This window comes from Python bivittatus, unplaced genomic scaffold (assembly GCF_059951505.1).
Source record: "Python bivittatus isolate LINGU-HERP-01145 unplaced genomic scaffold, Pbiv_v1 ctg000980_np1212, whole genome shotgun sequence".
In the NCBI taxonomy this organism is placed as follows: Eukaryota; Metazoa; Chordata; class Lepidosauria; order Squamata; family Pythonidae; genus Python; species Python bivittatus.
The window spans coordinates 57,583,483-57,608,288 of record NW_028277125.1 but is presented as its reverse complement, the minus strand read 5'-3'; the positions used below and the strand labels follow the sequence as shown (position 1 = coordinate 57,608,288).

General features: G+C 34.7%; 1 protein-coding gene across 1 annotated transcript in view; it reads right to left on the bottom strand.

Moving 5' to 3' along the window:
* WDR11 (WD repeat domain 11) overlaps positions 1–24,806 on the bottom strand; it is a 52,917-nt gene that overhangs the window by 6,155 nt on the left and 21,956 nt on the right. Inside the window, exons 12-28 of the mRNA XM_088131783.1 lie at positions 23,111–23,217; positions 21,294–21,369; positions 19,786–19,894; positions 19,383–19,507; positions 18,655–18,802; positions 17,797–17,903; positions 16,746–16,860; positions 14,444–14,615; positions 10,400–10,508; positions 9,336–9,398; positions 6,573–6,638; positions 4,457–4,634; positions 3,204–3,299; positions 2,900–3,065; positions 2,133–2,230; positions 1,113–1,258; positions 125–204 (exon numbers count right to left, since the gene is read on the bottom strand). Of these exons, the coding sequence (XP_087987909.1) occupies positions 125–204; positions 1,113–1,258; positions 2,133–2,230; positions 2,900–3,065; positions 3,204–3,299; positions 4,457–4,634; positions 6,573–6,638; positions 9,336–9,398; positions 10,400–10,508; positions 14,444–14,615; positions 16,746–16,860; positions 17,797–17,903; positions 18,655–18,802; positions 19,383–19,507; positions 19,786–19,894; positions 21,294–21,369; positions 23,111–23,217 (1,961 nt within the window). The remainder of the gene's footprint in view (positions 1–124; positions 205–1,112; positions 1,259–2,132; positions 2,231–2,899; positions 3,066–3,203; positions 3,300–4,456; positions 4,635–6,572; positions 6,639–9,335; positions 9,399–10,399; positions 10,509–14,443; positions 14,616–16,745; positions 16,861–17,796; positions 17,904–18,654; positions 18,803–19,382; positions 19,508–19,785; positions 19,895–21,293; positions 21,370–23,110; positions 23,218–24,806) is intronic.

Sequence of the window (24,806 nt, the reverse complement as noted above, 5' to 3'; positions counted from 1 at the left end):
AATGTTATCTTTTTGTTTTCTTCTCAGACTGAAAAAAAGGTTTATATGCACAACACCTAATAAGGAACTGCACTATTTAATAGGTTTCTACATTTGAATATATGCATAATTTCAAAAAGGATATTTGCATCTTCATTAACTTCAATAGTGCCATACTTGAGGCAGGCTTCAAGAAACAGTGCAGCTCGATCAAAATGCCTCATGCTGTTGAAAAGAAGAATGAATGATTGTGATATAACATAAAAATTGTGTTATGCGTGTTTGACACCTTAAAAATATATTTTGTCACTGTGCAGAAAGACTTCTTCAGATATCTGCAACATTCATTGATGCCTTTGATGCAAAACTTTAGAGAAAACCACAAGTTCAGTCACTAAAATGTGAATAAGAATTGATAAAGTGCATGTGTTTCTATTCATAAAAGCAAATAAACATATTACTGTTCAAATAAATATATTACATACTTACTTGGAAAAATGTATGGCGAGAGACACAAGAGTTTGATCTCTTCCATTTTATGCCTTTTGGTTTCATTTTCAGTTTTATTCAACTTGTGCATATTTATGTAAGTTATTTACAAAAAAAAAAATCTGTTGCTTGGAAAGTATACTACAAGCCTCTACAGAAACAGAGGTCTAACTAAGGAATTTTAGCTGCATTTACATATTTTTTTATATATTTCTGTGGAACTACATTTTCACTCAGAATATAACTTCAAATATACCACAAAGAGTTAATGCCTCATTCCATTTGCTTTATGATGTCAAAAAGTACCATTTTTGCCATGTAACAGCATAAACAAGGCACTCCTTTTGATATTGTTGCTTAAGCGGTCCAACACCTGGCTCATAAATTGACTTCACCCAGACTAATTCCCAGATAGCTGGGCATCCTAATCAGATTCTTTATAGAATTAATATCTTTCTTTCTGAAAACATATATATTTGAACTGACAAACAGGCATCTTTATTCAGATAGGCCTTTTAAATTTTCATTTTCAAGAGGTTATATCTGCTTGATTTTTTTTTTTGATGTTGATTTTTTAAAAGTGCAAAGTATACAGAGAAGTGGCTCATGTTTTTAAGTAGACAGAAGAAAATATATGAACTGACCTATGTAACATCTCTGCCACTCTCATGAAACAACCCAAGGAAAGAAGAACAAGGATCGCCTTGGATTTTTGATTGATTTGTGGAGAACAAAGATGATCCACCCAACGCTTCAAAACATCGGTACATTCCTCTGCATTCAGGCGAACCTATGAAAGATTCAAAATATTTGTATATGTTCTAGAAGCCAAATCACATTTACCAATAAGGTACATAAATATATCAATTTTTAATTTATATCACTTGTTTTAAATTATGTTCTAATTACAGTGGTACCTCTACTTACGAACGCCCCTACTTACGAATTTTTCGAGATATGACCAGCTCCGGCCCCAAAAATTTACCTCTACTTATGAACTCGCCTCTACTTACGAACCGGATCCGCGACCATTTTCCCTGCTGCCACGCGGTCGCGGCTTCCTGTGGGCGAGATCGCGGTAGCAAGGAGACGTTCGGTGAGGCTTGTGGTGTGTTTTGTGGCGTTTGGAAGGGTTTTGTGGCGTTTGGAAGGTTTTTGAGGTTTAAAAATAAAATGCATATGTTTCAGAACTGTTTAGCCGTATTTACATTGAACCTTATGGGGAAATTTACCTCGGGGTGCGACCAAATTCGGAGGGCGGATTAGCCGTATTTACATTGAACCTTATGGGGAAATTTGCCTTGCGACCAAATTCGGAGGGCGGAACGGATTAACCGGATTTATACTGAACCTTATGGGAAACTTTACCTCGACTTGAGACCAACTCGAGTTGCAACCAGAGTCATGGAACGGATTAAGTTCGTAACTAGAGGTACCACTGTATTTAGAGAATAACAAGAAAGAGCCTGCAATTTTTGAAAAATAACATTAACCAATATGCATCAGCACACTTGCTCATTCATGGTTTATGGTAATTTGCAAACGGTTCCTGTAAGTACGCCACTAGTATTTTCTCAGCTTCTTACCTAGTTATTATGTACGTAATTATTTCTTAACAAGGAGCAAAGCATACAGGACAGGAATCATATTGATAAGCAACTTACTTTTGCAAGCCACGCTGCTCGATTCCATTCACCATAGGTTTGTAGGTAACGACAGGCATCAGCAGCTTTATCTATTAAACACAGCAACTGGACACCCTCTGGAAGGAAAAAAAAGGTACCTGATCTTAATGAGTCACAATTTAAATAAAAAAAGAGTTATCAAGTCTTTTCCAGTTAAAAATGATAGAGACCCCCCAACTACTGCTTTTTGTAGAGGATAAAGTATAAAGAGCTTCCTAGTCCATATCCTTCTGACCCAGGCTTAGTGTATTCCCAACCATTTAGTATTATTGTGGTCTATAACCCAGGACAAAAAGCCCAAAGAAATATTTAAAAATTTCAAAGCAGAATTCATTTAGTCACAGTATTTGATTGCTAGCAGTATTTGCCTCTACTTCACCTCTGTTCTTTTTAATGGTCTATTAAAACAAAGAGCTGTGTAAATAAGAGCATGCACATCAATCTTTATCTGAAGAGGGAAAAAGCAGTCCTCCACTGCGCATTATTATCCAAACTTTACCTAAAGGAGGGAGTGATAATCTTGTAGAGTTCTAAAACTGTTGCAATACATGTAAAGTCATATCTGTAATGCAATGCAATGCATCTGTCATTTTTTTGCCAATTGTACTTTAGGATATGGTGTGATAATGTGAGGGTCTAGCATTCCACTCGTACTTAATAATAGCAAGGTACATTTATTTTAATAGCTTTATGCTCAAACTTTTGAGGCATTCTTGTGTGCTCAATATAGAGAATGGAAATTTTACCTGCCAGCTTTCCATTTGCAATCATGTTTGTTGCTACCAATTTAATGGTACTTTGGGAAGGGCCAGAGGAAGTAACTGTGGTGACAAGACATGCCTTGAGTGAATCACAGTAATAATAAGGGTTCTCAGCACTGGTTTCCAAAAGCAACTGCACAGCTCTATCAGTCTGGAAAGAGGAAAAAGGTAACTATCAGAGTTTAACAATATCCAGCACTAATATTGCTTAATTTTCTCCTACATTCCTAATAAAATACTCGCAAAGAAAATTAAATCGATACGAAGAGCCAAAATTGGTAGCACAAACCTGGCCCAAAAGCAAGAGCTGATCTGTGCATTTCCTTGTGTGATCATAATTTGATCTTTTAACTTCTTGAATATTGATTCTTTCAAGCTGGAATTTCTGCAGGAACCATGGGAAAAAGAATGCAAGAATTACTAAATTTTCCTTAGTAATTTTGCTGTTACATAAATCCAGTGCCACTTCTAGAGATACTGCAACCTACTGGCTTGATATTATCCTTTAATGGGGTGATATTCATATGGGAAGAGGTCTAAAACAGCCTCTGTACCCTAACATTCATTGAAATGTTTTATTTATGTCAATCAATAATACCAAAACAAAAAACAAAAAACAGGCAAGCAGCAGCAGACACAGAGATAAAATAGAAAGTAAATTGGCAACAAAGCACAGAACAGAAGTTGGTTCAATTTCTGTTGATGCTTCAGTTCCATACACATGTATTTAGGCAAACAGCAGATAGAAAAATATGGCCATAAAAACATATGAAAAGAAAAGCTTTTGATAAATGTTAAAAGGCAAGAAAAGAAAGTTAAAAGAAAGTGGGAAGCAAATGGAAGAATCTGAATACCAGAATTAAGCAAATAGCAAGGGAGGCGCAAAAGGAATTGGGAGGACAAGTAAGAAGGAATGAGACATTAAATGAGCATTAGTAAGGCCTCAAGGCTTTGTCCAGGATTATGGCTGTGGCGTACAAATAGAATATGCATATGATAAGAATGCAGCAACTGTCTGCTAAGAGTAAACTTTTCTTAACGATACAATACTGTAATAATCCAAATATGTTGACTCATTTTGCTCTGAAGAAAAATGAAGACTCTTGCTTCTCACTGAAGTAAAGCAACTGTTTATTTCTTGCACATTAGCAGAAAGAAATCTTGGTGCAAAAGTTTTCTATAAGCCTCTCAAATTCATCATAGCTAAACTAATTAGGATAATGATGTTTGGAGGAAAAATGTAATTGAGTCTCAGGCTGTAAGATAGTATGATTATAAGCATACTTAAAATCTCCTCCACTTCTTCCAGACAGAACTGCTGTAAATTCAATGGATCCTGCACTGTACAAATTACAACAAGAAGCATTAACATGTACGCAGGTATGTGAGTTCTACCCAATTAAAAAAAGAATATAATAACCAGTAACATGTGTTTGTACCTCTGAAAGCTTCAAATAAAATGAAAAGAGCCTTGTGAAAATTAAAAAAAAAAATTTTTTTGTTGATTTGAACTGACTTACTCTTTTAAAAATCATGCAATACCTGGAAATAGGAATTTTCACAGAGAGTATCGTAACATATATCTAGTGGACTGATCCATTTTTCTTGAGAAACAAGTGTGTCTTCTGCCTTTATGGTTAATGATTTGTTACAGGAATAAGTATGTAAATAATGGGCAGCAACCGTCCAAAAATGAAGTTCAGATTCATCCCCATACAACCTGGGAAAAATAGAAGTCTAAATTAATGGTTTTATAGCCTATAAAGTTTTGAAGCCTAAATGCATTAGATGTAGCAGCACCATTATCAAGAGATATTGCTGAAAATAGGCAAGAAATGAAAATAAAATCTAAGAGCTAGTGTAATGTAGTAGTTAAGGTGTTATATCTGAACCAGGAATTCCATATTCAACTTTTCATTCAACTACAGAGCTCACTCAGTGACTTTTGCTTAGTCTTTTCTCTCAGTCAAACTATTCACAAAATGTCTTTTTTGGGGTGTAGGGATAAAAATGAAGAGAGACCCATGGGCATCCATCTTGAGCTTCCTGAAAGAGGTGGGACATAAATGCAATAAATAAATAAATAAAAGAAAATAATTTAACAATGCTTAGGTAAAGGCTAAGTGCAAGTGATTCAGTCTCGTGCTACTTCAGAAAGTAGGTGGGACAATTTCCTTCGCATGTACAAAATTACATCATGCATAGAGAAAGTTAGCCCAGAGTTCTCTCCCATGCTGGTCTTCTATGGGCCCTCTGATACATTCACTGAGTATGACCAAGACAAAAAGAAAAGTCAGATTAAGTCAGTGAGTACATTCACACATCATGTTAAACCAGCCTTGCACTCTCAGATGTACTCTATTCTTTAAATTTATTTACAGACTTTCTACTCTTAGGAACTTAAGGTAATTAATACACTAAAATAAAATGTGAAAAACAGGAAAAATACTAAAATTATCATTGGCACAACATAAAAGGCTTGGCTGAAGAGAATGCTCTGAACTATTTTCCTGTAAGCAGGAAGTTTAGGGACTAAACATAACTCTTGAGAGTATATTCCACAGCTGGGAATAACTTAAGACTACAACTTGCATCACTTTTGACTATTTAACATGCTGAGAGAGAGATTATGGAAGCTATAAGTCTCCAACAGCTGGAGACTAAGTTCTGTTGTTCACTTTCCTCCTTCTAGGAGGCCACGGAGAAAAGTCAGAAAGGATCTGACTAGTCACAGCTTGCCATGGTGTCTGAATTTAGAACTATGGTCACTTCCAAGGCATTTCAAGCAGAAATAAAGTTAATTGAAACTTCTGCATTTTTTGTCCCTGCTTCATTTGGACAGAAGACTTCTGACCTCCAAGATTCTCAGCATATTATCTAAAACACTCACCATGCTGTCTGGGGAATTCTGGGAGTTGAAATCCACACATCTGGAAGTTTCCCAGGTTGGGAAACACTGTGCTAAAAGTATTATTCCTAATGTTACATGAATGGAGTTATTATGAAATCGTATCATACTTAAACCCATTACTCTAACCTCTGTGACCTGCAAGATGTTAAATCCAGGTTAAGAAAACACAGTTTCTACATACAATTAACATACTATGCTTCCCCCCAAATAAACCATCTTTTGGTTTAGTGAAATGGCTGAGTTTACACTAAATGCTAAGACAATGACTGAGTTTCCACAACATGCTGTTCCCAAAACCTGTCCAACTATTCCAGCATTTTGCACAAATCCAGGCAAGGTGCCTCACAGATGTCAAAACAGCAGTATTAACCCCATAAATCTTACACATATGCATATCAATCTGCAACAGTAAAAAATACTGGATTTTTAATCAATGTTACATTACCTTGGAACCAACAGGCTGAATGGGAAGCATTTCCTTCATAACAGTTATTGAACATAATTTTACAATGACTAGGGTAAATAATTATAACTAACACAAGATACTAACAAAATTTCCTCACATTTTTTCATTTCTATGCAAAAATTAACACAACACTAATTGAATCTAATCCTAATTGGTCTACACTTTTATACATAAATACTGTACCAATTTCGAAACAGGAAATAGATACTCATGCTTAACATTACGTAAGAACTATTTTTAAAACATAAACTTTTGGAGGTATTTAGTAAATGTTATATTACCTTGAAACCAATAAGCATCGTTGCAAGAGAGTAAACTCCGGATCAAGCAAAAGTTTCTTGACATCACTGAAAAAAGTTAAACCATTTCAGGCATATGTTATGAGCCCCTCCCTCTTCTACCAAAGATGGTTTTGAAAAGAACAAAAACAAGAAGCACCTCTTTGTTGGGAAGAAAACTATTCTCATTCATTTTAACAGAATGAAAACAATAAATAAAAAATACAACTGAACTGTATCTTTACATGATAGTAGATATAAAACTACTGTATCACTGTAACAAGCCTTAAGCTTCTTACATCTTAAAAATGCCTGACCAAAAAAACATATATCTTTCAAGATCCTGTGCACAGCTATAAACTTTATATACAGTCAGGTCCAGAAATATTGGGACATCGACACAATTCTAACATCTTTGGCTCTATACACCACCACAATGGATTTGGAATGAAACAAACACAATGTGCCTTAACTGCAGACTGTCAGCTTTAATTTGAGGGTATGTACATCCAACTCAGGTGAACGGTGTAGGAATTACAACAGTTTGCATATGTGCCCCCCACTTGTTAAGGGACCAAAAGTAATGGGACAATTGGCTTCTCAGCTGTTCCATGGCCAGGTGTGTGATATTCCCTCAGTACCCCAATTACAATGTGCAGATAAAAGGCCCAGAGTTCATTTCAAGTGTGCTATTTGCATTTGGAATCTGTTGCTGTCAACTCTCAAGATGAGATCCAAAGAGCTGTCACTATCAGTGAAGCAAGCCATCATTAGGCTGAAGAAACAAAACAAACCCATCAGAGAGATAGCAAGAACATTAGGCGTGGCCAAAACAACTGTTTGGAACATTCTCAAAAAGAAGGAACGCACTGGTGAGCTCAGCAACACCAAAAGACCTGGGAGACAACGGAAAACAACTGTGGTGGATGACCGAAGAATCCTTTCCCTGGTGAAGAAAACACCCTTCAGAACAGTTGGCCAGATCAAGAACACTCTCCAGGAGGTAGGTGTATGTGTGTCAAAGTCAACAATCAAAAGAAGACTTCACCAGAGTGAATACAGAGGGTTCACCACAAGATGTAAACCATTGGTGAGCCTCAAAAACAGAAAGGCCAGATTAGAGGTTGCCAAACGACATCTAAAAAAGCCTTCACAGTTCTGGAACAACATCCTATGGACAGATGAGACCAAGATCAACTTGTACCAGAGTGATGGGAAGAGAAGAGTATGGAGAAGGAAAGGAACTGCTCATGATCCTAAGCATACCACCTCATCAGTGAAGCATGGTGGTGGTAGTGTCATGGCGTGGGCATGTATGGCTGCCAGTGGAACTGGTTCTCTTGTATTTATTGATGATGTGACTGCTGACAAAAGCAGCAGGATGAATTCTGCAGTGTTTCGGGCAATATTATCTGCTCACATTCAGCCAAATGCTGCAGAACTCATTGGACGGCGCTTCACAGTACAGATGGACAATGACCCAAAGCATACTGCAAAAGCAACCAAAAAGTTTTTGAAGGGACAGAAGTGGAATGTTATGCAATGGCCAAGTCAATCACCTGACCTGAATCCCATTGAGCATGCATTTCACTTGCGGAAGACAAAACTGAAGGGAAAATGCCCCAAGAACAAGCAGGAACTGAAGACAGTTGCAGTAGAGGCCTGGCAGAGCATCACCAGGGATGAAACCCAGCGTCTGGTGATGTCTATGCGTTCCAGACTTCAGGCTGTGATTGACTGCAACGGGTTTGCAACCAAGTATTAAAAAGGGAAAGTTTGATGTATGATTATTATTCTGTCCCATTACTTTTGGTCCCTTAACAAGTGGGAGGCACATATGCAAACTGTTGTAATTCCTACACCGTTCACCTGAGTTGGATGTACATACCCTCAAATTAAAGCTGACAGTCTGCAGTTAACGCACATTGTGTTTGTTTCATTCCAAATCCATTGTGGTGGTGTATAGAGCCAAAGATGTTAGAATTGTGTCGATGTCCCAATATTTCTGGACCTGACTGTACATACACACATACATACACATATACATACACACACACACCACACACGTAGATATACATATACACACCATTCAACTAATGGCTTATCACTTTTGTGAAATTGATACCTATCCCCACGGAAGAACCCATATCACCTCTGTAACCACAGGATAAATTGGCCTGGTTAGTATGGAAGTATAGATAAGTGTGTATGGGTACATGTGTATAAACATGTGTATATAATATATAGCCAAATCTTTACAAATAGCTTTATTAAATTGTAAGGAGTCTTGACTTTTCTATTGGGATATTTTTTCTAGCCTATTGTTGGCAATAGAAAGGCAAGGATTTTGTGCTCAATATTCTGAAATTCATAAATATTAAATAGCAACTATATTTGCTGAAGGAACAAAACCACAGTACATACTTTAATTTCATCAAAGTCTTGCCTTAACAATTGTTATCACATTCTCATCAGATGTGATTAAATAATGGTTCCACAGCTATTCCAACAATTGTTAATGTTGTTATAAATATATTACATATCTGCAGAACAAAATAGGAAGTCACATCAGTATGACTACAAATAGAAATACCTATCCAAGAAAAGATGTTGGGAACTGAAAGCCACCTTATTAAATATGTCAAATTATTAAATCAGATCTGCTGAAGAAACTTAATTCAGACTCAGTAGTATAACAAAAGCAAGCAAAAACGTTTTTATTAATCCATTGTGAAAACATAATACAATAAACTGAAATATGCTTACTTGGACAATGAGTACAATTGCTCTTGCAACATATTTTTAACATTTTCATTCTCTGGATAATTTCTGTAAAACAAACATTAGATTTAATAGTCAAATATTGATTATGTGACATCAAGTCGTTTTCAACTCCTAGTTACAATACTGGCAGTTTGAAATTAAATTTATGTGCTGTTTCCTGAGTTCAGCTTGGGTAAGACTCAAAGGCTGTCCTAGAACCACTGTAGGGAAGTTAAGATTGTGTCTGGTTATCATTGCTTTGTTGGAGAGTTTGTTTTTAGAATGTGATTTTTGGATGGTGGTAGGAAACACAGTTGACAGACAAGCATGAGGCATTTTGAATGGACCCGGACTTGATTTCCTGGAGCAAATTGTGGACACCTGGCTTGGATGGAGCCAGATCAGATGCTCTACAGTCAGACTTGGTGCACTGCATTGCACTGCAATGCACTGTATTGATTTGGTGAGTAAAACCTTGGAAAGGGGAAAGCAGAAAAAGTTTTGACAGTCTTCAGTCTCACCATTGTGACTTGGCCAACTTGGCACAGCAGTGGTGAGTCAAACTGCTGCTTAAACTACATTGCCTGGCTGCAGAAGACATTAATATCATTTGGCAGAAGCCATTATTCGCAGAATAGATAACTGAGGACAATGATGAAGACTCTGGATGAGGAGGTCCACCAGAAAATTTGGGTCTCTGATGGTAAGTGGGGCTGGGAAATACACTATGATTTCACACTGCAGTTGTGGTCCTATGACCAGAAAAGGAGGACAATGGGAACATTGGTGATGCTAGTTGTTTGTATTTACTGGGGTTCCACAGAAAGGAAGGAGCTATCTAAGGGTAGAAACAATCACTTCTGACTTCCCTGGGCAATCCCTACTGTATGGTGGTTGTCCCATATTGATGAGCACCTTATATAATGATGAAGATGCATAGCCAGAAGGTATGCCATTCAAATTTTACTGAGTTGAACCTTATGCTCCACTCATTTACACTTTAACCCTTATTTGCATGTTGCTATTTTAATAAAACCAAAGGACTCAATACTAAAAATTAGTCTTACATGTATAATATGTCCAAAGAATACTTATTATCCCAAGGCTGGTGAAGTAAGAAAGCTTTTAAAGTTAAAGATGCTCTTGGAGGAAGAAGATATGGACACCATACGGGTTCTAGAAATAAAAATAGGGGAAGAAAAAATAACTAAAGTCAATATAAAAGTCAATCTGATGATAAGACTAACATTTGCTCTACCTTTAACTAATAACTATTCTTACTGAAATGTTCTAAAAAATGAAGTGCAAAAATTGTTGCCATAGCAAGACCAAGAGATTAAAGCAAATGAGTAACTTCTATCTGAATAGCGTGAATTTTTTAGCTATTCAGAATAAGAAAGAGAACAGTGGCAACTAAGGGCAAGTAATATGCATTTAACATCTTAGATAAACAGTGAAAATACCTTATACTTTATTGTTTCGAGGGTTGAGATTTTGTATATTAGCAGTGCTTCTTCAGGATAATGGTTTGGCATTACATTTAGATTTTAGAAGCTGATTATCCTTTGTAGAGATTTATATAGAAATAAATAGTTTTACCATGTTACTTGTACTAGCTTCTTAGAGCCACAACAACAAAAATATGACAAGTAACTTATAATGAAATTTATTTTTAAGATCATCAAGGGTTTTACTCATGTCAGAATCTGGTTAATGGCCTTTAGAAGAAATCTATGTAACAGCTTCTTTTGGGTGGTTAAGATCCTAAAATAATATATAAAGATACATCACTTGACTTGTCGGATGCCCATAATGAATAGGAGCATGAAAAGGCTGCAAAGGAATTCCATCCCAACTTTCCAACTCATGAGTGATCCAGATGGCTTATTATGACTCTGTGCTTTAGTCTTGACTCTCAACAATGCAGATTATTGGATTGATTATTATTGAAAATATTTGACTTAAAAATATTTCTCCTTTTGTGTTGCAATGCTGTTTCATAAGGTTGCACAAATACTGAGCTGGGATTAAACTACTTCAAATCTTTCCACTTATGAATGTATAAAATATTTCAAGTTCAAAACAAAATTTGGAAGAAAATTTGAAATTTCAAGTAGGTTTTGAGGTCCCCCTCAAAAAAAAAAAAAAAAAAAAGCACCAGAACTGGACTGTCATGGCTTATCTATTTCTGTTTGTTTGTTTAAATCAGCATAGCCAATTTAATAGCATAGACCTTTTCTGTTCCATTGCTACTGACTGAGATTAGAAGGGATGATGTGGGATAAGCAGGGAAAAGAAAGAGTTACTAAACACATAATTAGAGTCGAAAAGCTATTGTGGGTTGTGTTTAGTTGTTGCATTGGCACAGATAGAAAAATACTGTTTTTAGCTTCATGTCTGCCAGGTATGCAAATTACTGCTTAAAAAAAAAGAAGAAATAAAAACTAAAAGTATCTGCTATCAGGAAGGCAGCATTTGTAAACAGCATGCATCTATATTTCACAGTAGTTAAACAAAGGTGTGAGCTAGTTGTTATTCATGCAGTAGCAAAGAGTAACACACAGGTGGAAACAATTGTGTCCTACACAGGTTTTAAGAAATTTGAAAAAAGGATTTAGCAATGACTCCCTTGGGCAATTTTTCTGCAGGCTAAGTTCATGCCTCAGTCAGCTTGAAATGACAACCCACTTACACTTGTGAAATTGGGGTGAAAGTCAAGGGGGAAAGGGTGTTTACTTCCTGGTTGCTTTTGGAGATCCTATTGTTTTCTATTACTTTCAAATTTTGTCCGGTCAAAATACAGAACACTAGAACCATTTTAAATTTGGTTGGAAAGCAAACTATCAGAAATATTCCAATGGAAAATTCTCAGTGGGTCTGTTTTCAGAGCTTGAAATAAAATGTTTCCTTTTTTGCGCACTCTACTACTTCAGCTATGCAGTCAGTGCCATAACGTAACACAAAATTCTAGACAGATAGGAGGTGGGTGATGTATCTACAAGCCATTGTGATTTCTTGTTCTGATTCTGATCAGCAATGCGGATAAAAGTCAATCATACAGTCATATGGTAAAGCAGTGCTAGAGATTTTATAAGATAGAAGGGGAAAATTGTTTCTACTTAGATAATGTAACATGTTTCATAGAAAGATGTTTGGCAATAAATTGAACATTTAATATTAGAATGTCTGGATATGAGTAAGGCCATGAACAACAGACATGATTTATGTACTCAACACATTGGTAATCAAATGGCTTAGTAAAAAGAAGAAAGCAATATTTTACATTTACAGACTGCATCAGTGATACAAGAGCTACAAATAGAAACTTTGCAGAAAATATAGATTATACTACCTTTCTGAATATACTGAATAGAAAACTAGAGTTTATTTTAAAGCTAGACATTATATACACTTTTGTTGTTATTTTCATATAATGTGAGAAGAAAAAATGAATTTAACTTCATTGATAAAAATATTACAATTAGAAGTCATATAAAGAATATAGTCATTTTTGTACACTCTAATTTCTGGCAAATAAATGTTAAATGTAATGGGTGTGAAACAAAAAAGTTATTATGTGTATGTGTGTGTGTGTGTGTGTGTATTTTTCCTCTAAATTTTATTTTCATACTTGTAAGGTGTTTAGAGTCTTTTTGGTACTGAGCAGCTATATTCATGTTCAAATTAAATTGAAAAGCAAACGTTCATGTGTTAGGGATGATAATTCCTTGCTTTTCATAAATAAAAAATATCATGCGTGAGTCTTCCCCAAAGATTCAGGTTAACAGTTTGACTGTAACTGTGCATTCAGTTGTGGTTGTTTTTTACTGTAGCCAGTATACTCTGTTTGAACATAATGCCACATGCCTTAGTAAAATCTTGATTGCCCAGCTGAAGCACAATCCATGTGGGATTACATTGAACTAAAGCCTGTGCATGCAACCAGAATCCTCTGGCCTTCTCTTCTTCTTTTTTTTTTTTTAAATAATATTTTATTGAAATTTTAAAGTTACAAAGTTAAAAGTTAGAAATGAAAAAGAAAATTGAAAATACAAATTATAAAGAAAAGGAAAAGAAAAAATGAGATAAAATAAAAGAAAAAGAAAAAAGATATGAAAAATAGATAACTTCCAATCTATCTCTGGTCTTAGGAATAGTAAGACTATCATAAGTGCTAGTTTTTAATACATTAAGTAGGAGTAATTCTTTGTCAAAACACATCCCATTACATTTATAATCTAATCTTCAAATCCCCATGTAAGCTTTACCCCACCTGCATTTTGCAAACAGTCCATCAATGGTTTCCATTCTTTAAGGTAATAGTTATTTGAATTTTCTTTTAATAAGCAAGTCAGTTTATCATTTTCTGCCATTTCCATCAGTTTTTAGAATCTTCTGGCCTTCTCTTCTTAATGCAAAGCTAATGGATCCTCCAGAACAGCATGCAATGTGTTGCAGGGAGCGCAACTAGCACAGAGAGAACTGTGACTCAGCAAGGACTGAACTACAACCTGCAGCATCAGTTATGCTGGCTGGGGTTACTGAGAATAGTAGTACAGCAATATCAGGTAGACTGTGAGTTCCCCACGAGTTCAGGGAAAGGAAAAAGATCAAGAGCATATACAGCACGATCTTCCATTTGCAAACTGGGATCTTTGGATCCAAGTCAACGTATCCATATATAATATAAAGGAAATTATTACAATCAGTATTTTGTGAGCAAGAGCTGGAAACAAACAAACCCTTTGAAACTATGGTTTATTTATTTGTGAGTCCTGGAACTGGCTGTAAGATGTCCCTCTTTTTTATTATCTTTTGCACTGAACGTAGGGCTAAAAAACCAGGTTCAACTTCCTTGCTTTTTGACAATTAATTTACTCTGTGTCTAAAATTCTGAGTTTTCTTGACAATGCCACATAGTTCTTAAAGTGTAAGCTAAAATCACCTCAGTTCTTATGCCTACAATTTTAAACTTGTACCACGCTTGTAAATAAAATGTCTCTGCCTCACCCCAATGCTGGCTGAAACATTCCTGTTCTATTATAGCAAATACTGTACAATGCCCACCCACCCACCCCAAAAAATGGGGAAAAACTCAACCTTTACCTTACCTGATAATTCTTGTTCATCCATTCTAAAGCATGCAGGCTTCATTGTCATTTCTAGCACTCTGATGCAACCATCATCTGAAGCTAAGATCACTTTATCTGAGGTGCACCAGTCAACATCAAGTACTCGGAAACTGACATTTCTGCCACTTCTTAAACTGCTTACCATCTGTACCTAAGGGATACAGCAAATCTTAGCTTTAAAATGATTATCAGAATTGGGAAAAATCTTCCTGGTGGTATTTTTCAGGCATCACCATTATTTTAAACATAAATGTAAAAGAGTTTCACAGATTACAATTATTCTGTATATGAATTAATACTAGTATTAATTTTTGCTCCTATACTGCACAGAAATATATTTCACCTTTGCAGCTCAGCTTATCTTTTAAAGCCACCTACTAATATCTTGAGTTCAATGTTCCAGTAATCCTGGGGAAATTTCTTGAAATGAAAATTCACAAAAAAACTGTGTTTCCTTCTTTCCTAGCGTCAATCTTCATTTCAAATACTGACGCGGTTATTTCATTTATTACCTTTTTAAAGAAAACATATTGCAATCAATATTATTTGGTGGGCATTCTTCCCTTTTACCTTTTACCTTTACCTTTACCTTTTTTCTTCCCTTTTAATTCTCCTTTTAAAAAGAATGCACTTTTGGATAAAATGTGATCATCTTAAGTATCAAAAAATATTTGAAAAATATTAAGTAATTTTAATTGCAAAAGTATCGTCTATTCATTGTGTTGGTTGGTTGATGTCATTTGTTTATTCTCCAGGAGTTCAAAGCAGCTTATATTGATTCATTTATTTTATCCCCACAACAACCCTGTGAGTATGGATTGAGAGCAAGTGATTGGCCAAAACCCATCTAGTGAGCTTCCATGGCCAAGGATGGACTTGAATTTGGGTCTCCCGAATCCAACTCTTTAACCACTGGAAAGAATGATACAATAATCCGAATATAAGTGTATCATCCCTAATTTGGCCTCCGCATGCAATCAATACTTCTAAACAGGTTTACTGAATTAAAGGAGGCCTTTCTATATAAATAAACAAATCAAATAAATAATTATTTAATAATTATTTCCTAAGTATTTACACTTATGTATTACCATAAGTAAATACAGATCCTCCATTTTCATATTGTCTTAAATTCTAATCTTATTAACTCTTAGGCTTTCTTTAACCCATTAATTGTGGATATCTAATATATCTCTTACTTAGTTTTAAATATGGGGATGAATCAGAGCAGAAAGAGCAACATCGAAAAGAAGAAAATTGTCTGGTTCTATAGTCCCATGCTTAACTATAACAGTTTCTAGTCCTAAAATGTTTGGATGTGGAATTAGTTTACATCTTCTATGTAAAAGAGAAAAGCATGCTGCAACAAGGAAGTAAAAGGCCCAATCTGAAGGATGAAGCAAACATACTATTTTGCTATAAATTAGCAAGGTTTTATACTCAAATCTGTGCTGTTGTTTAGGAAATACATAAAAATGCAACAGTGAAAAACTTGGATTTAAATGAATTTATATAAATTGGACTTCATCTTTCACTGACTTAAATTGACTCTGCCTACTATGTCCTTCAACTAGCCACCTGCAGCCTGTATTCCATGAAGGGAATGACAGCAGAGCAAGATTTAGGTGTTTTCAACACCGGAACCTTCTACCTAAGCAACCTTCTATTCAGTAACTATGCTGAATCAAGACGTGAAACTTTTGGGGTGTTGTGAGTCACAACTCTTGCTTCTTCAAATTCCAGAAGGCTGCAGGGGGCCATCTAGTAATGTGATGTCATCAGAAAGAGCCAACATTTTTCAGGATTTAATGATGGAAATTTTTAAAAAATCTGAGATGCGAGCCATTATGATTCCCTCTTTTAACCCTTCTTCCCAAATGATTCCCAATTTCTGGTTAATTTAGGGGCCATCTTTCTGGGTTATCTTCCCATTCTAATAATACCTGAAAATAAATACAAACAGGCTGAGACTAGCCTGAAAAAATTGTGATTCAGTCCACTAGCACAAAAAGGATGGGGATCCTTTCTATAACACTTCATACCTGATTATAATTCTCTAAGTGATACCTATGCCTCCCCCGACTCTGAAAATTGTGATTAAAAATAATCTTACTATGTCTTAAGTACCAAAAAGAAAAAAAAATCAGTAACTGACATCAGGCTAAAATATCTGGAAAAAGTACAAATCTTAATTAGTTTATCTCAAAAAAGATATTAAAAAAAAATGTTACTATATAGAACAAATTCAGAGGAAAAAAAATCAGCCAAGCTGATACCTTACCTCCTTTGTATCCCAAACTTCAGCCCCGTCATTGTACATTGCTATCAGCTTTTGATTTCCTTTCCCAGGAGCAAAGCGTATCTTCCTCACCCAGCCTCGGTGTGTAGGGATGCCCCTGGAAGAACATGAAGAAGACACAGATGGGAAAAACTGCTTATTATATATCCATCTAGATAGTATTGATTAAAAAACAAACAAGAAATGAAGAATTGTAAGTTAATACTCTCTATGGTTCTGATCATATTCTTCTTCCAATTAAATACGTCACAAGTTGTAATTAGAAGACAAATCAGGAGGCAGCAGAAGAAAAATATAATTAAATGTTATATCAAATTATTATGGTTGGTAACTTTGTCAGACATTTATTGTGTACATATGTTCAGAAACAAAAGTCTATGATTGACTCTTAGAAGCAACAATTTCAACATTATGTTTTGTTATGAGTTTGGCCCAAATTGTATATAGTTTAGGAAGAAGGTTTTGGTTTTGGGGATTTTTATGCCTTTGAGTCACTCTTGATTCCTGGTGGTTGCCTGGACAAGTCCCTGTCATCCACTTGGCAACATTTTTGTAAGAGGTTTGCTACCGCTTTCCTAGGGCTGAAAGAGAGTTGACTGGCCAAAGTCACCCACTGCTGTTAATCACTACACCAAACTATCTCTCTTAGTGTGATTACCATCAAAAAGTGAAAACAATGCTCATGTTCCATTTAGATGATAACTGATTTTGTGAAACACTTTCCATACATTCTAAGAGATTTTAAGAAATATCAGGATACTTCTACTTATATGCACATTGAATAATTTGTTTATTTAACAAACTGTTCCATTATTACTGTCTAGTAATCTGAAATATACATAACATATAGAATCAAACTAAACACTTACCAGCCATTACTATAACCCATTTTCAGTTACTCAAATCACTTGAGTGTTGATTTATGTAAAGCAACATACTATGTAAATTGCCATTAAGAAGTCAAATATTGGACTTCAGTCACAAGATACAAATCGTTTATGATTTCGGTCTTATGGAATTTTAAGCAGATTACCTGGATACACGAGCTTTTAAATCCCAGAAGTTCAAATTGCCATCAACATCTCCCAGAACCAAGATATCACCTTTCCATGCAATGCATGTAATACTGCCCATACTTCCCTACAAAAATTTAAAAAGCAAAGATTAAAAATCAGCTAAACAGTAATTGAAATATACATAAACCTAGATAATTGCCTCTTACTACCCCCAACTCCATCATTTAAACATATAAATCAACTGGGTAATCATTTTAATAACATTAATCTTACCCCACCAACAATGGAATTTTAATATATCTATTAATATCCATAGCTGACCAGAAGGAATGTATGGGAAAGCAGTTGTACTTTTAAGAGTAACATGAGGCAGTAATTCAAGTTAAGTATTATCTATGGATCCCAGATACATTTGATACAACACAAACACATACCACAGAATTGTAGTGAGATCCTACAAACTTGGAATTGACAAAGAGAGATGCAATAGATGTAATGATGTAATAACATGGCAGATGTACCGCACAATATCAGATTGCCCAATGACGCAACTTTTTTGGATTACTTAGTTAGAAATATTCTGGCTCAATTCAGATTCACTTTCAAAATCTTGCAACTGGCTTTGGAACTGCACTTTGTAACATGGGTGAAATGGGCAAATTAAGACAAATTCATGGAAGCCTGAATCAATCATTTATATTTCTATGTCAAGAACCAGATACTGCAGAACTTTCCTTCATTTTTTATTTTATCAGTAGATAGAAGGAAGATAGATGAAGTAGGAAGTATGAACAGACACAGAAGTTTCACTATATCTATTGCAAACTTTTTAGTTCTATAAACTATGAAAAATAGAAATTCAGTGACAAACTTACATCAGGTGGAATTCTTGCACTGTCTTTGACAGAATTCCCCTCCACTGTCAAGTGATAAACTTGTCCATCAGTATCTGTAAAAACAAAGTGCTCCCGAGCAGAAATGTTCTGGCTTAATTCAGATTTACTCTCTGCTTCCTGCAACAAGCTTTGGAAAAGAAAGCAGCAAGTGTTTAATTCAGTCTACATTTGTACTACATGTGCATGTGCACAAATGCTTAAAATATATGTAACAGGAAATAAATCCTGTATTAATTAACTTACCATAAAGCCTTACTATAACATCATACTATTGCTGTGAACTAAGTAGGACTGTCATGAGTAAGATAGGTAGTCATATTTATTTGAAATATTTATTTGAAATAAATAAATAAATAAATAAATAAACAAAGAAGCAAAAATAAAATACAATCTATACTGTGGTATAGAAAAAATGGATTGATAAAATCATATTTTAATATTAAGTTGTCATCTTATATGATGTAGGCAAAGGATATATTTTACTGCAGTGTTGTACATCAGATTTTGACATTTAATTAATTCTTTTGGTTGCTGTCAAAATGCTGCAACTTTATTGAAAGGTTAGCTGATTTAAATCACAACCCATCTGAATTTTTCATTTTCATAGTCCAGAACTAGTGGCAGCAACGCTATTGGAGAATAATCTTGGGCAGAGGACCTCTCAGAGAAATCTTGATGTGGGTTTTCATTTAGACTGGAATTCGTACCTGATCATTGAAGACTCCAGACTGCTCTGCTCTGTGTCTGATACCACTGTTTGCCGCGCCATCGCCTCACGGGCTGCAAGCTGCTTCTTTCTTAAACTCTTTAGATTATGAGAAGGAGACCATTCCTAAGAGAGGAAAAGCCAGACTTTTCATATGTAAAGATCTGCCAACACAAAAGTCACTCATATGTATTTGGAGAATTTTTTTTAAAAAAAAATAGAATAATATACAAGTCACTTCCATATTTTTTCTATTAATCGGCATAAAAAAGAAAAACAATAAAAGATAGGTATTTACCCAATGGATTTTAAGAATTATTCAAGCAAATAGTTGAATTTCAAGTCATACAAGAATAAGTTAATGTTTATATATGAAGCGAAGCCGGCAAAAATGTATTTCTTACCAAAGCAGTAATTGTAGGGAAGTTTTTTGACATTTCTCTCAGAAGAGTACATGTCCTGATATCCCATAATTCCAAAGGTTTATCTTTGAATACAACTGCCAAATACTGCCTAAAATTGGGGGGGGGGGGGAACCCAAGATAAGAAAAACATAGGAAAATTTCTCAGCAGTTTCCAAATACTATTGACCTGAATGAAAGCTGCAAAGCCATAACTATCACCTCAAATTCTAAATGCATATCCCTTAATCCTCTCATCTTCCATTAATTTTTACTAGGGTAAAATTTGGTGCAATAACATGTGTGAAGATTCCTTCCATCCACTGTTAAATTGCAGTGGGGGGGGGCAAAGGATTTCTGAAATACATTTAATTTTATTTTTACGGGGAAGATGGTGGTGACTGAAAGTTCAAAACAAAACATGAGGAAAAAAATCATATGAGAAACTGTGAAATACATTTAACTATTCTTTGGAGAAGACAAATTTGAAACAGTGAATTTGAAAAGGTCTTAATCTTACCTTACAAAAAAGGATTTTTTAAAAAAATCTTAAACATATATGAACTCAGAGTAACTGATTCTGTACAGTTAGCATGATGCTAAGAGTACTTTCCAATCGTAAAGCCATATTCATAAATATGTCTCACTACAGAATGAGTGAATTTGGAAAGGTCTTAACCTTACCTTACAAAAAAGGATTTTTTTAAAATCTTAAACATATATGAATTCAGAGTAACTGATTCTGCACAGTTAGTATGATGCTAAGAGTACTTTCCAATGGTAAAGCCATATTCATAAATATGTCTCACTACAGAAAAGAAAGTTTGATTTTTGATGCCTTGCAAAAAAGTTTCCATTTTCCAATGCCTTTAAATATATGGAGTTTGATAAATATGTTTACTTGTAATTCATTTTGTTTTGTCAATTGCCCTAGAATATCTGTTTAAAGGCTGTATAGAACTCCTTATATAAATAATTTACCAACACAGCATTGTTCCTAATAACTAAGCCCTGTGAAACTCTTTCTTTACTTCCTTAAGAAGCCTAAATTTACTACTTTAATGAAATTTGCAATAACATAGCATTTATAATTAATTTATGGAAACGTTATGTCTAATATATGCTAACACGGGAAATGAAGAAGACAAGACATAGGTTTCTGGATCAATTGCAGTATAATATTACTTTGAAATAGAATTTTTTAGTGTCCTATTATTGCAGAAAGCATGCCAAAGTAAACTAGGAAATGGTTCTGAAGAAAGGGGAACAGAAGAATAAGAATAATTTTATATCCTTCTTCACCAGCAAAGCACTCAGCATATTTGAATGATAGGCAGCCCTATCATATGCACTAGCTTTTCATCTGAACATTCAAATTCATTTGCTTGAATTTTCAAAGATGGTTACACAATAGATTCTATATAAAGAAACATGTACATAATTAGTGTAACTTTCTAAAGGAGTCTTAACATAACCCAGTACAGGGAACACACTGGTAGAGATCTGCTTACTTCAAGTGAGACACCTTTATCATTTCAATGGCTGGTTCATCGCTGCCTCGCTCCCCACGAAAGGCAATGCTTCTACCTAAGAAAATGATGTACAAAATATGTAAGCTATCCAACACAAGTAAAGCTATTGTGGCTGATCTTTCAAATGCTCTTACTTTAATTACATTACATTTTCCCTTCTTAACCTCTTAATCTCCAAGTCTCATAACATTACATTTTCTGTATTATCTTTGAATACAACTTTATTCAACTTTATTTATTATAAATAAACCCCAGAGATATTGAACATGAGATATTGCTAAACCTTTGGCTCCAAGATATCCCATTTTTCACATTTCTTTTCTTCTAATTTTAAAAAGCTCAATGTAAAATATAGTAAATGCAAACAATATCTTTGTGTTCTTCGATGAATCCTATCTGTTCAGTCCAATCAGCACTCAGTGCTGAAAGTCTCTTATGTGTCTTAGTCATATAAACTACTTTTGTTATAAATTCATGACACAATAACTTCTGCAAGAAATTACATATTACCTAAAGGTGTCCCAGAGAGCTAAGAGTGTGAAAGTTGCTGCATCCATTATATTCATTATACTGAAGAGCAACCATTGCTCCTCACATGAACCTATTCTTATAGATCCCAATTTACAATCAGCTTCCAGGGATGCCATTCCTTTATCTTACAAATCAGATCGTTCTGCAGGGAGCTCAATATCAACAGCCATTGTGATACAACCCCTGCCCCATGCTTATTTATGAGAAAATGGATATTCCAAACCAGGATTATTCTTTTTGTGGTCCATCTTTCTCCTCCACCAGTATTACATAATATACAATTGTGTTTAAAATATAGTGTAGGAGTTACTTCAGAAAATACAAGGTTAGTTTCTATTTCATCAGCTGTTTCTAAAACTTTATTTCCTTTTTGTAGCAGTTTTCTTTACTAAGTGAGATCATCACAGAAAGCAGCAGTTGCAGACTATGGAGAGGAATTAAATTTCAGCCAAACAAATTTAAAACTCAGCCAAATGAATTTAAAACTCAATCCATTTGAAAACTATGCTGAATATAATATGACATTTCTTAGTATTTGCTTTTTGCTTATAAAAAATGAAAATGAAAGACATTATGCCAATGTGGGGCTAAGCTAATACTATAATATGAAAATCAGTGTGGCACAGTAAGCATAAGGTCAAGGTCTGAATCCTAATTCAGCCACAAGAACCAAAGGTGCAGATATACTGAGCAAACCAAACATTTCAGAGTTAGAGCACTGATCTTCCTACTGCTAAGGTCCAAGGAATTATGTACTTCCATGTGTGCATGAATGCAAGTACATGCTCATCTGTTAATCAGTGGGAAATATAAAGCTAACAGAAGTTATAGCAACAATGCTAATATGTACAATGAAGAATGTAGATGTTAAAAATGTAATAAGATCAGAATGATACATTCATTAAGTCTAAGAAGTGCTGAATTAGCAAGCTTTTAAAATGAGTTTTGAATCTGCATTCTTAGAGAAAGCCAAAATTCAGTCCATGTTAACAGTGCTCAACAGTTTTGCAGATAACAGCAAAATCTCCCTATTTATGTCTTGAAGACAAATTATGGATTTAAAATATATATTTGACTTGCTGAGCTACAGTCACCTAACATTTTTAAACTCTCTTTTAAAAAATGCATTAGCCATCCTACTCATTTCATACCTGCCATTCTAATGGCTTCAAGTCCAACAGACAAAATTCAGTACAAACCCACCCTGCACAGGTAGCACATGCCCTTACCTTATCATCAAGTGTTATATTTTGCAATGAAGTTACCTGTGGGAAGGTCGACCATTTGTAATTCGTTTCTCACTAATCCCAGATTATTAGGCGTAGATGTAGCAAATGAAAGAAAGCCAGTCAAGCCTGTCCATTCAATACCCCTATCAAGGAATAATATTTAAGTATATTATATAGGCATTTGAGTTTATAGGAAATACTGTAGGTTAATGGGACAGGGAATATCAGTATGCATTATGGGGGGGTGGGGAGTGAACACAACTCAGAGCATTCAATGCTTTCCTTGCAAAAGAAAAAGACATGACCATCTTACCATAACACGGAAAATAAAAGTAGACTCATACAAAATCTTAACATATACAAAAGTTATATGGATAACTGCAATACAAAATATTCATACCAGTTTGATTCTAAAAAAAAATCACCAAAAAGTAGACCAAAATTCCAAGGAAGAAAGGGAACGGAAAAAAATACCCTATTCCTTTAAAGTTGTTCTATATAAATTGAACATAGAGAATGATATTAAAAGTGTATTTATAAAAATGTTGCTAAACCATGGGATTGATACCTGCATAATTTTATATAACCTGCTTTATTACTAACAGTAACATAGCAGCTATCTTAGCAATAATTCAAAGAATATAGTACTGTAAGAAGATATAAGGCAAGGCAAGGATTATTAATGCTACTCTATATTCAACACTGTTGTAGATATTTTCTTCCATTAAAAATATGAAATCTCGACATAAATTCAATATATTACAGATGGAAGCAAACTATTATTTGCATATCTATAATTTTATTTCAAAAACAAATACTGTAGTTCATGTACAGTTTTGAAAAAATGACCTGGTAGTATTTCTAATAAATTTTTAAAAATCTGCAAAGTATTCAAGATGTCCTGAAGGCTAGAGTACAAGGCAAGCATCTTGTACTCTCTAGCTCTTTTGTAAATACCTTCTTTTCAGAGGCCCATAAATCTAATTTGATTAAAAATTAAACATGCAGCATGCACCACTGAAAGCAAATCTATATTTTCATGTAAATGGAGAATGCAATAACTAAATTTGAAGCTTTGTATCAGGACAAGTATTCTAGTTATAATGGAAGTGTTCAGAAGCAGTCAATTTTCAATTTCCAAATTTCAAGTACACTGTCATAAAAACTGACATTTAATGCAATTAAGGGTTACGCTACACTTGTTTTATGGATTACAACTCTGCTTAAAATGTAACACTCATGGGCTTTATTAATAGCCTTTGTAGTGGATTTATAGAATAGAAAAATGTAGAGTCTCAGAGATCTAAAATCTCTGAATAATTCAAGGCAATCTATTTCATAAGTTCCCTTCTAGCTTCAGTAAGGAAACAGTGAAGAAATCAAGTTCCTTTGTTATATTTACCCATCAGCCCAAAACTGTTAGGTCATTTTAGTACATGTATGCATGTATCAGGTCAGGGAGCTTCTGCAAATGATGAGTATTAAAATGAATGTTACCACAGAATGTAATATAATACAACAAATCTTCCACTTCCATATCGTAATTTTTCATTCCTAATCTAGAGCCAATTAAAGACATTGCAGAACATATTTTTTCTAGGTAGCTTTAAAACAAAAATGTCCTTACTTGAATCCCATAATTCAAATTCTGTGGAACACCACAAAGAGCTTTTCCTAATGATGGAATCAAAACTTCACTTTTACCCTTAAAAGTATTTGTAGAGTGGCTCGT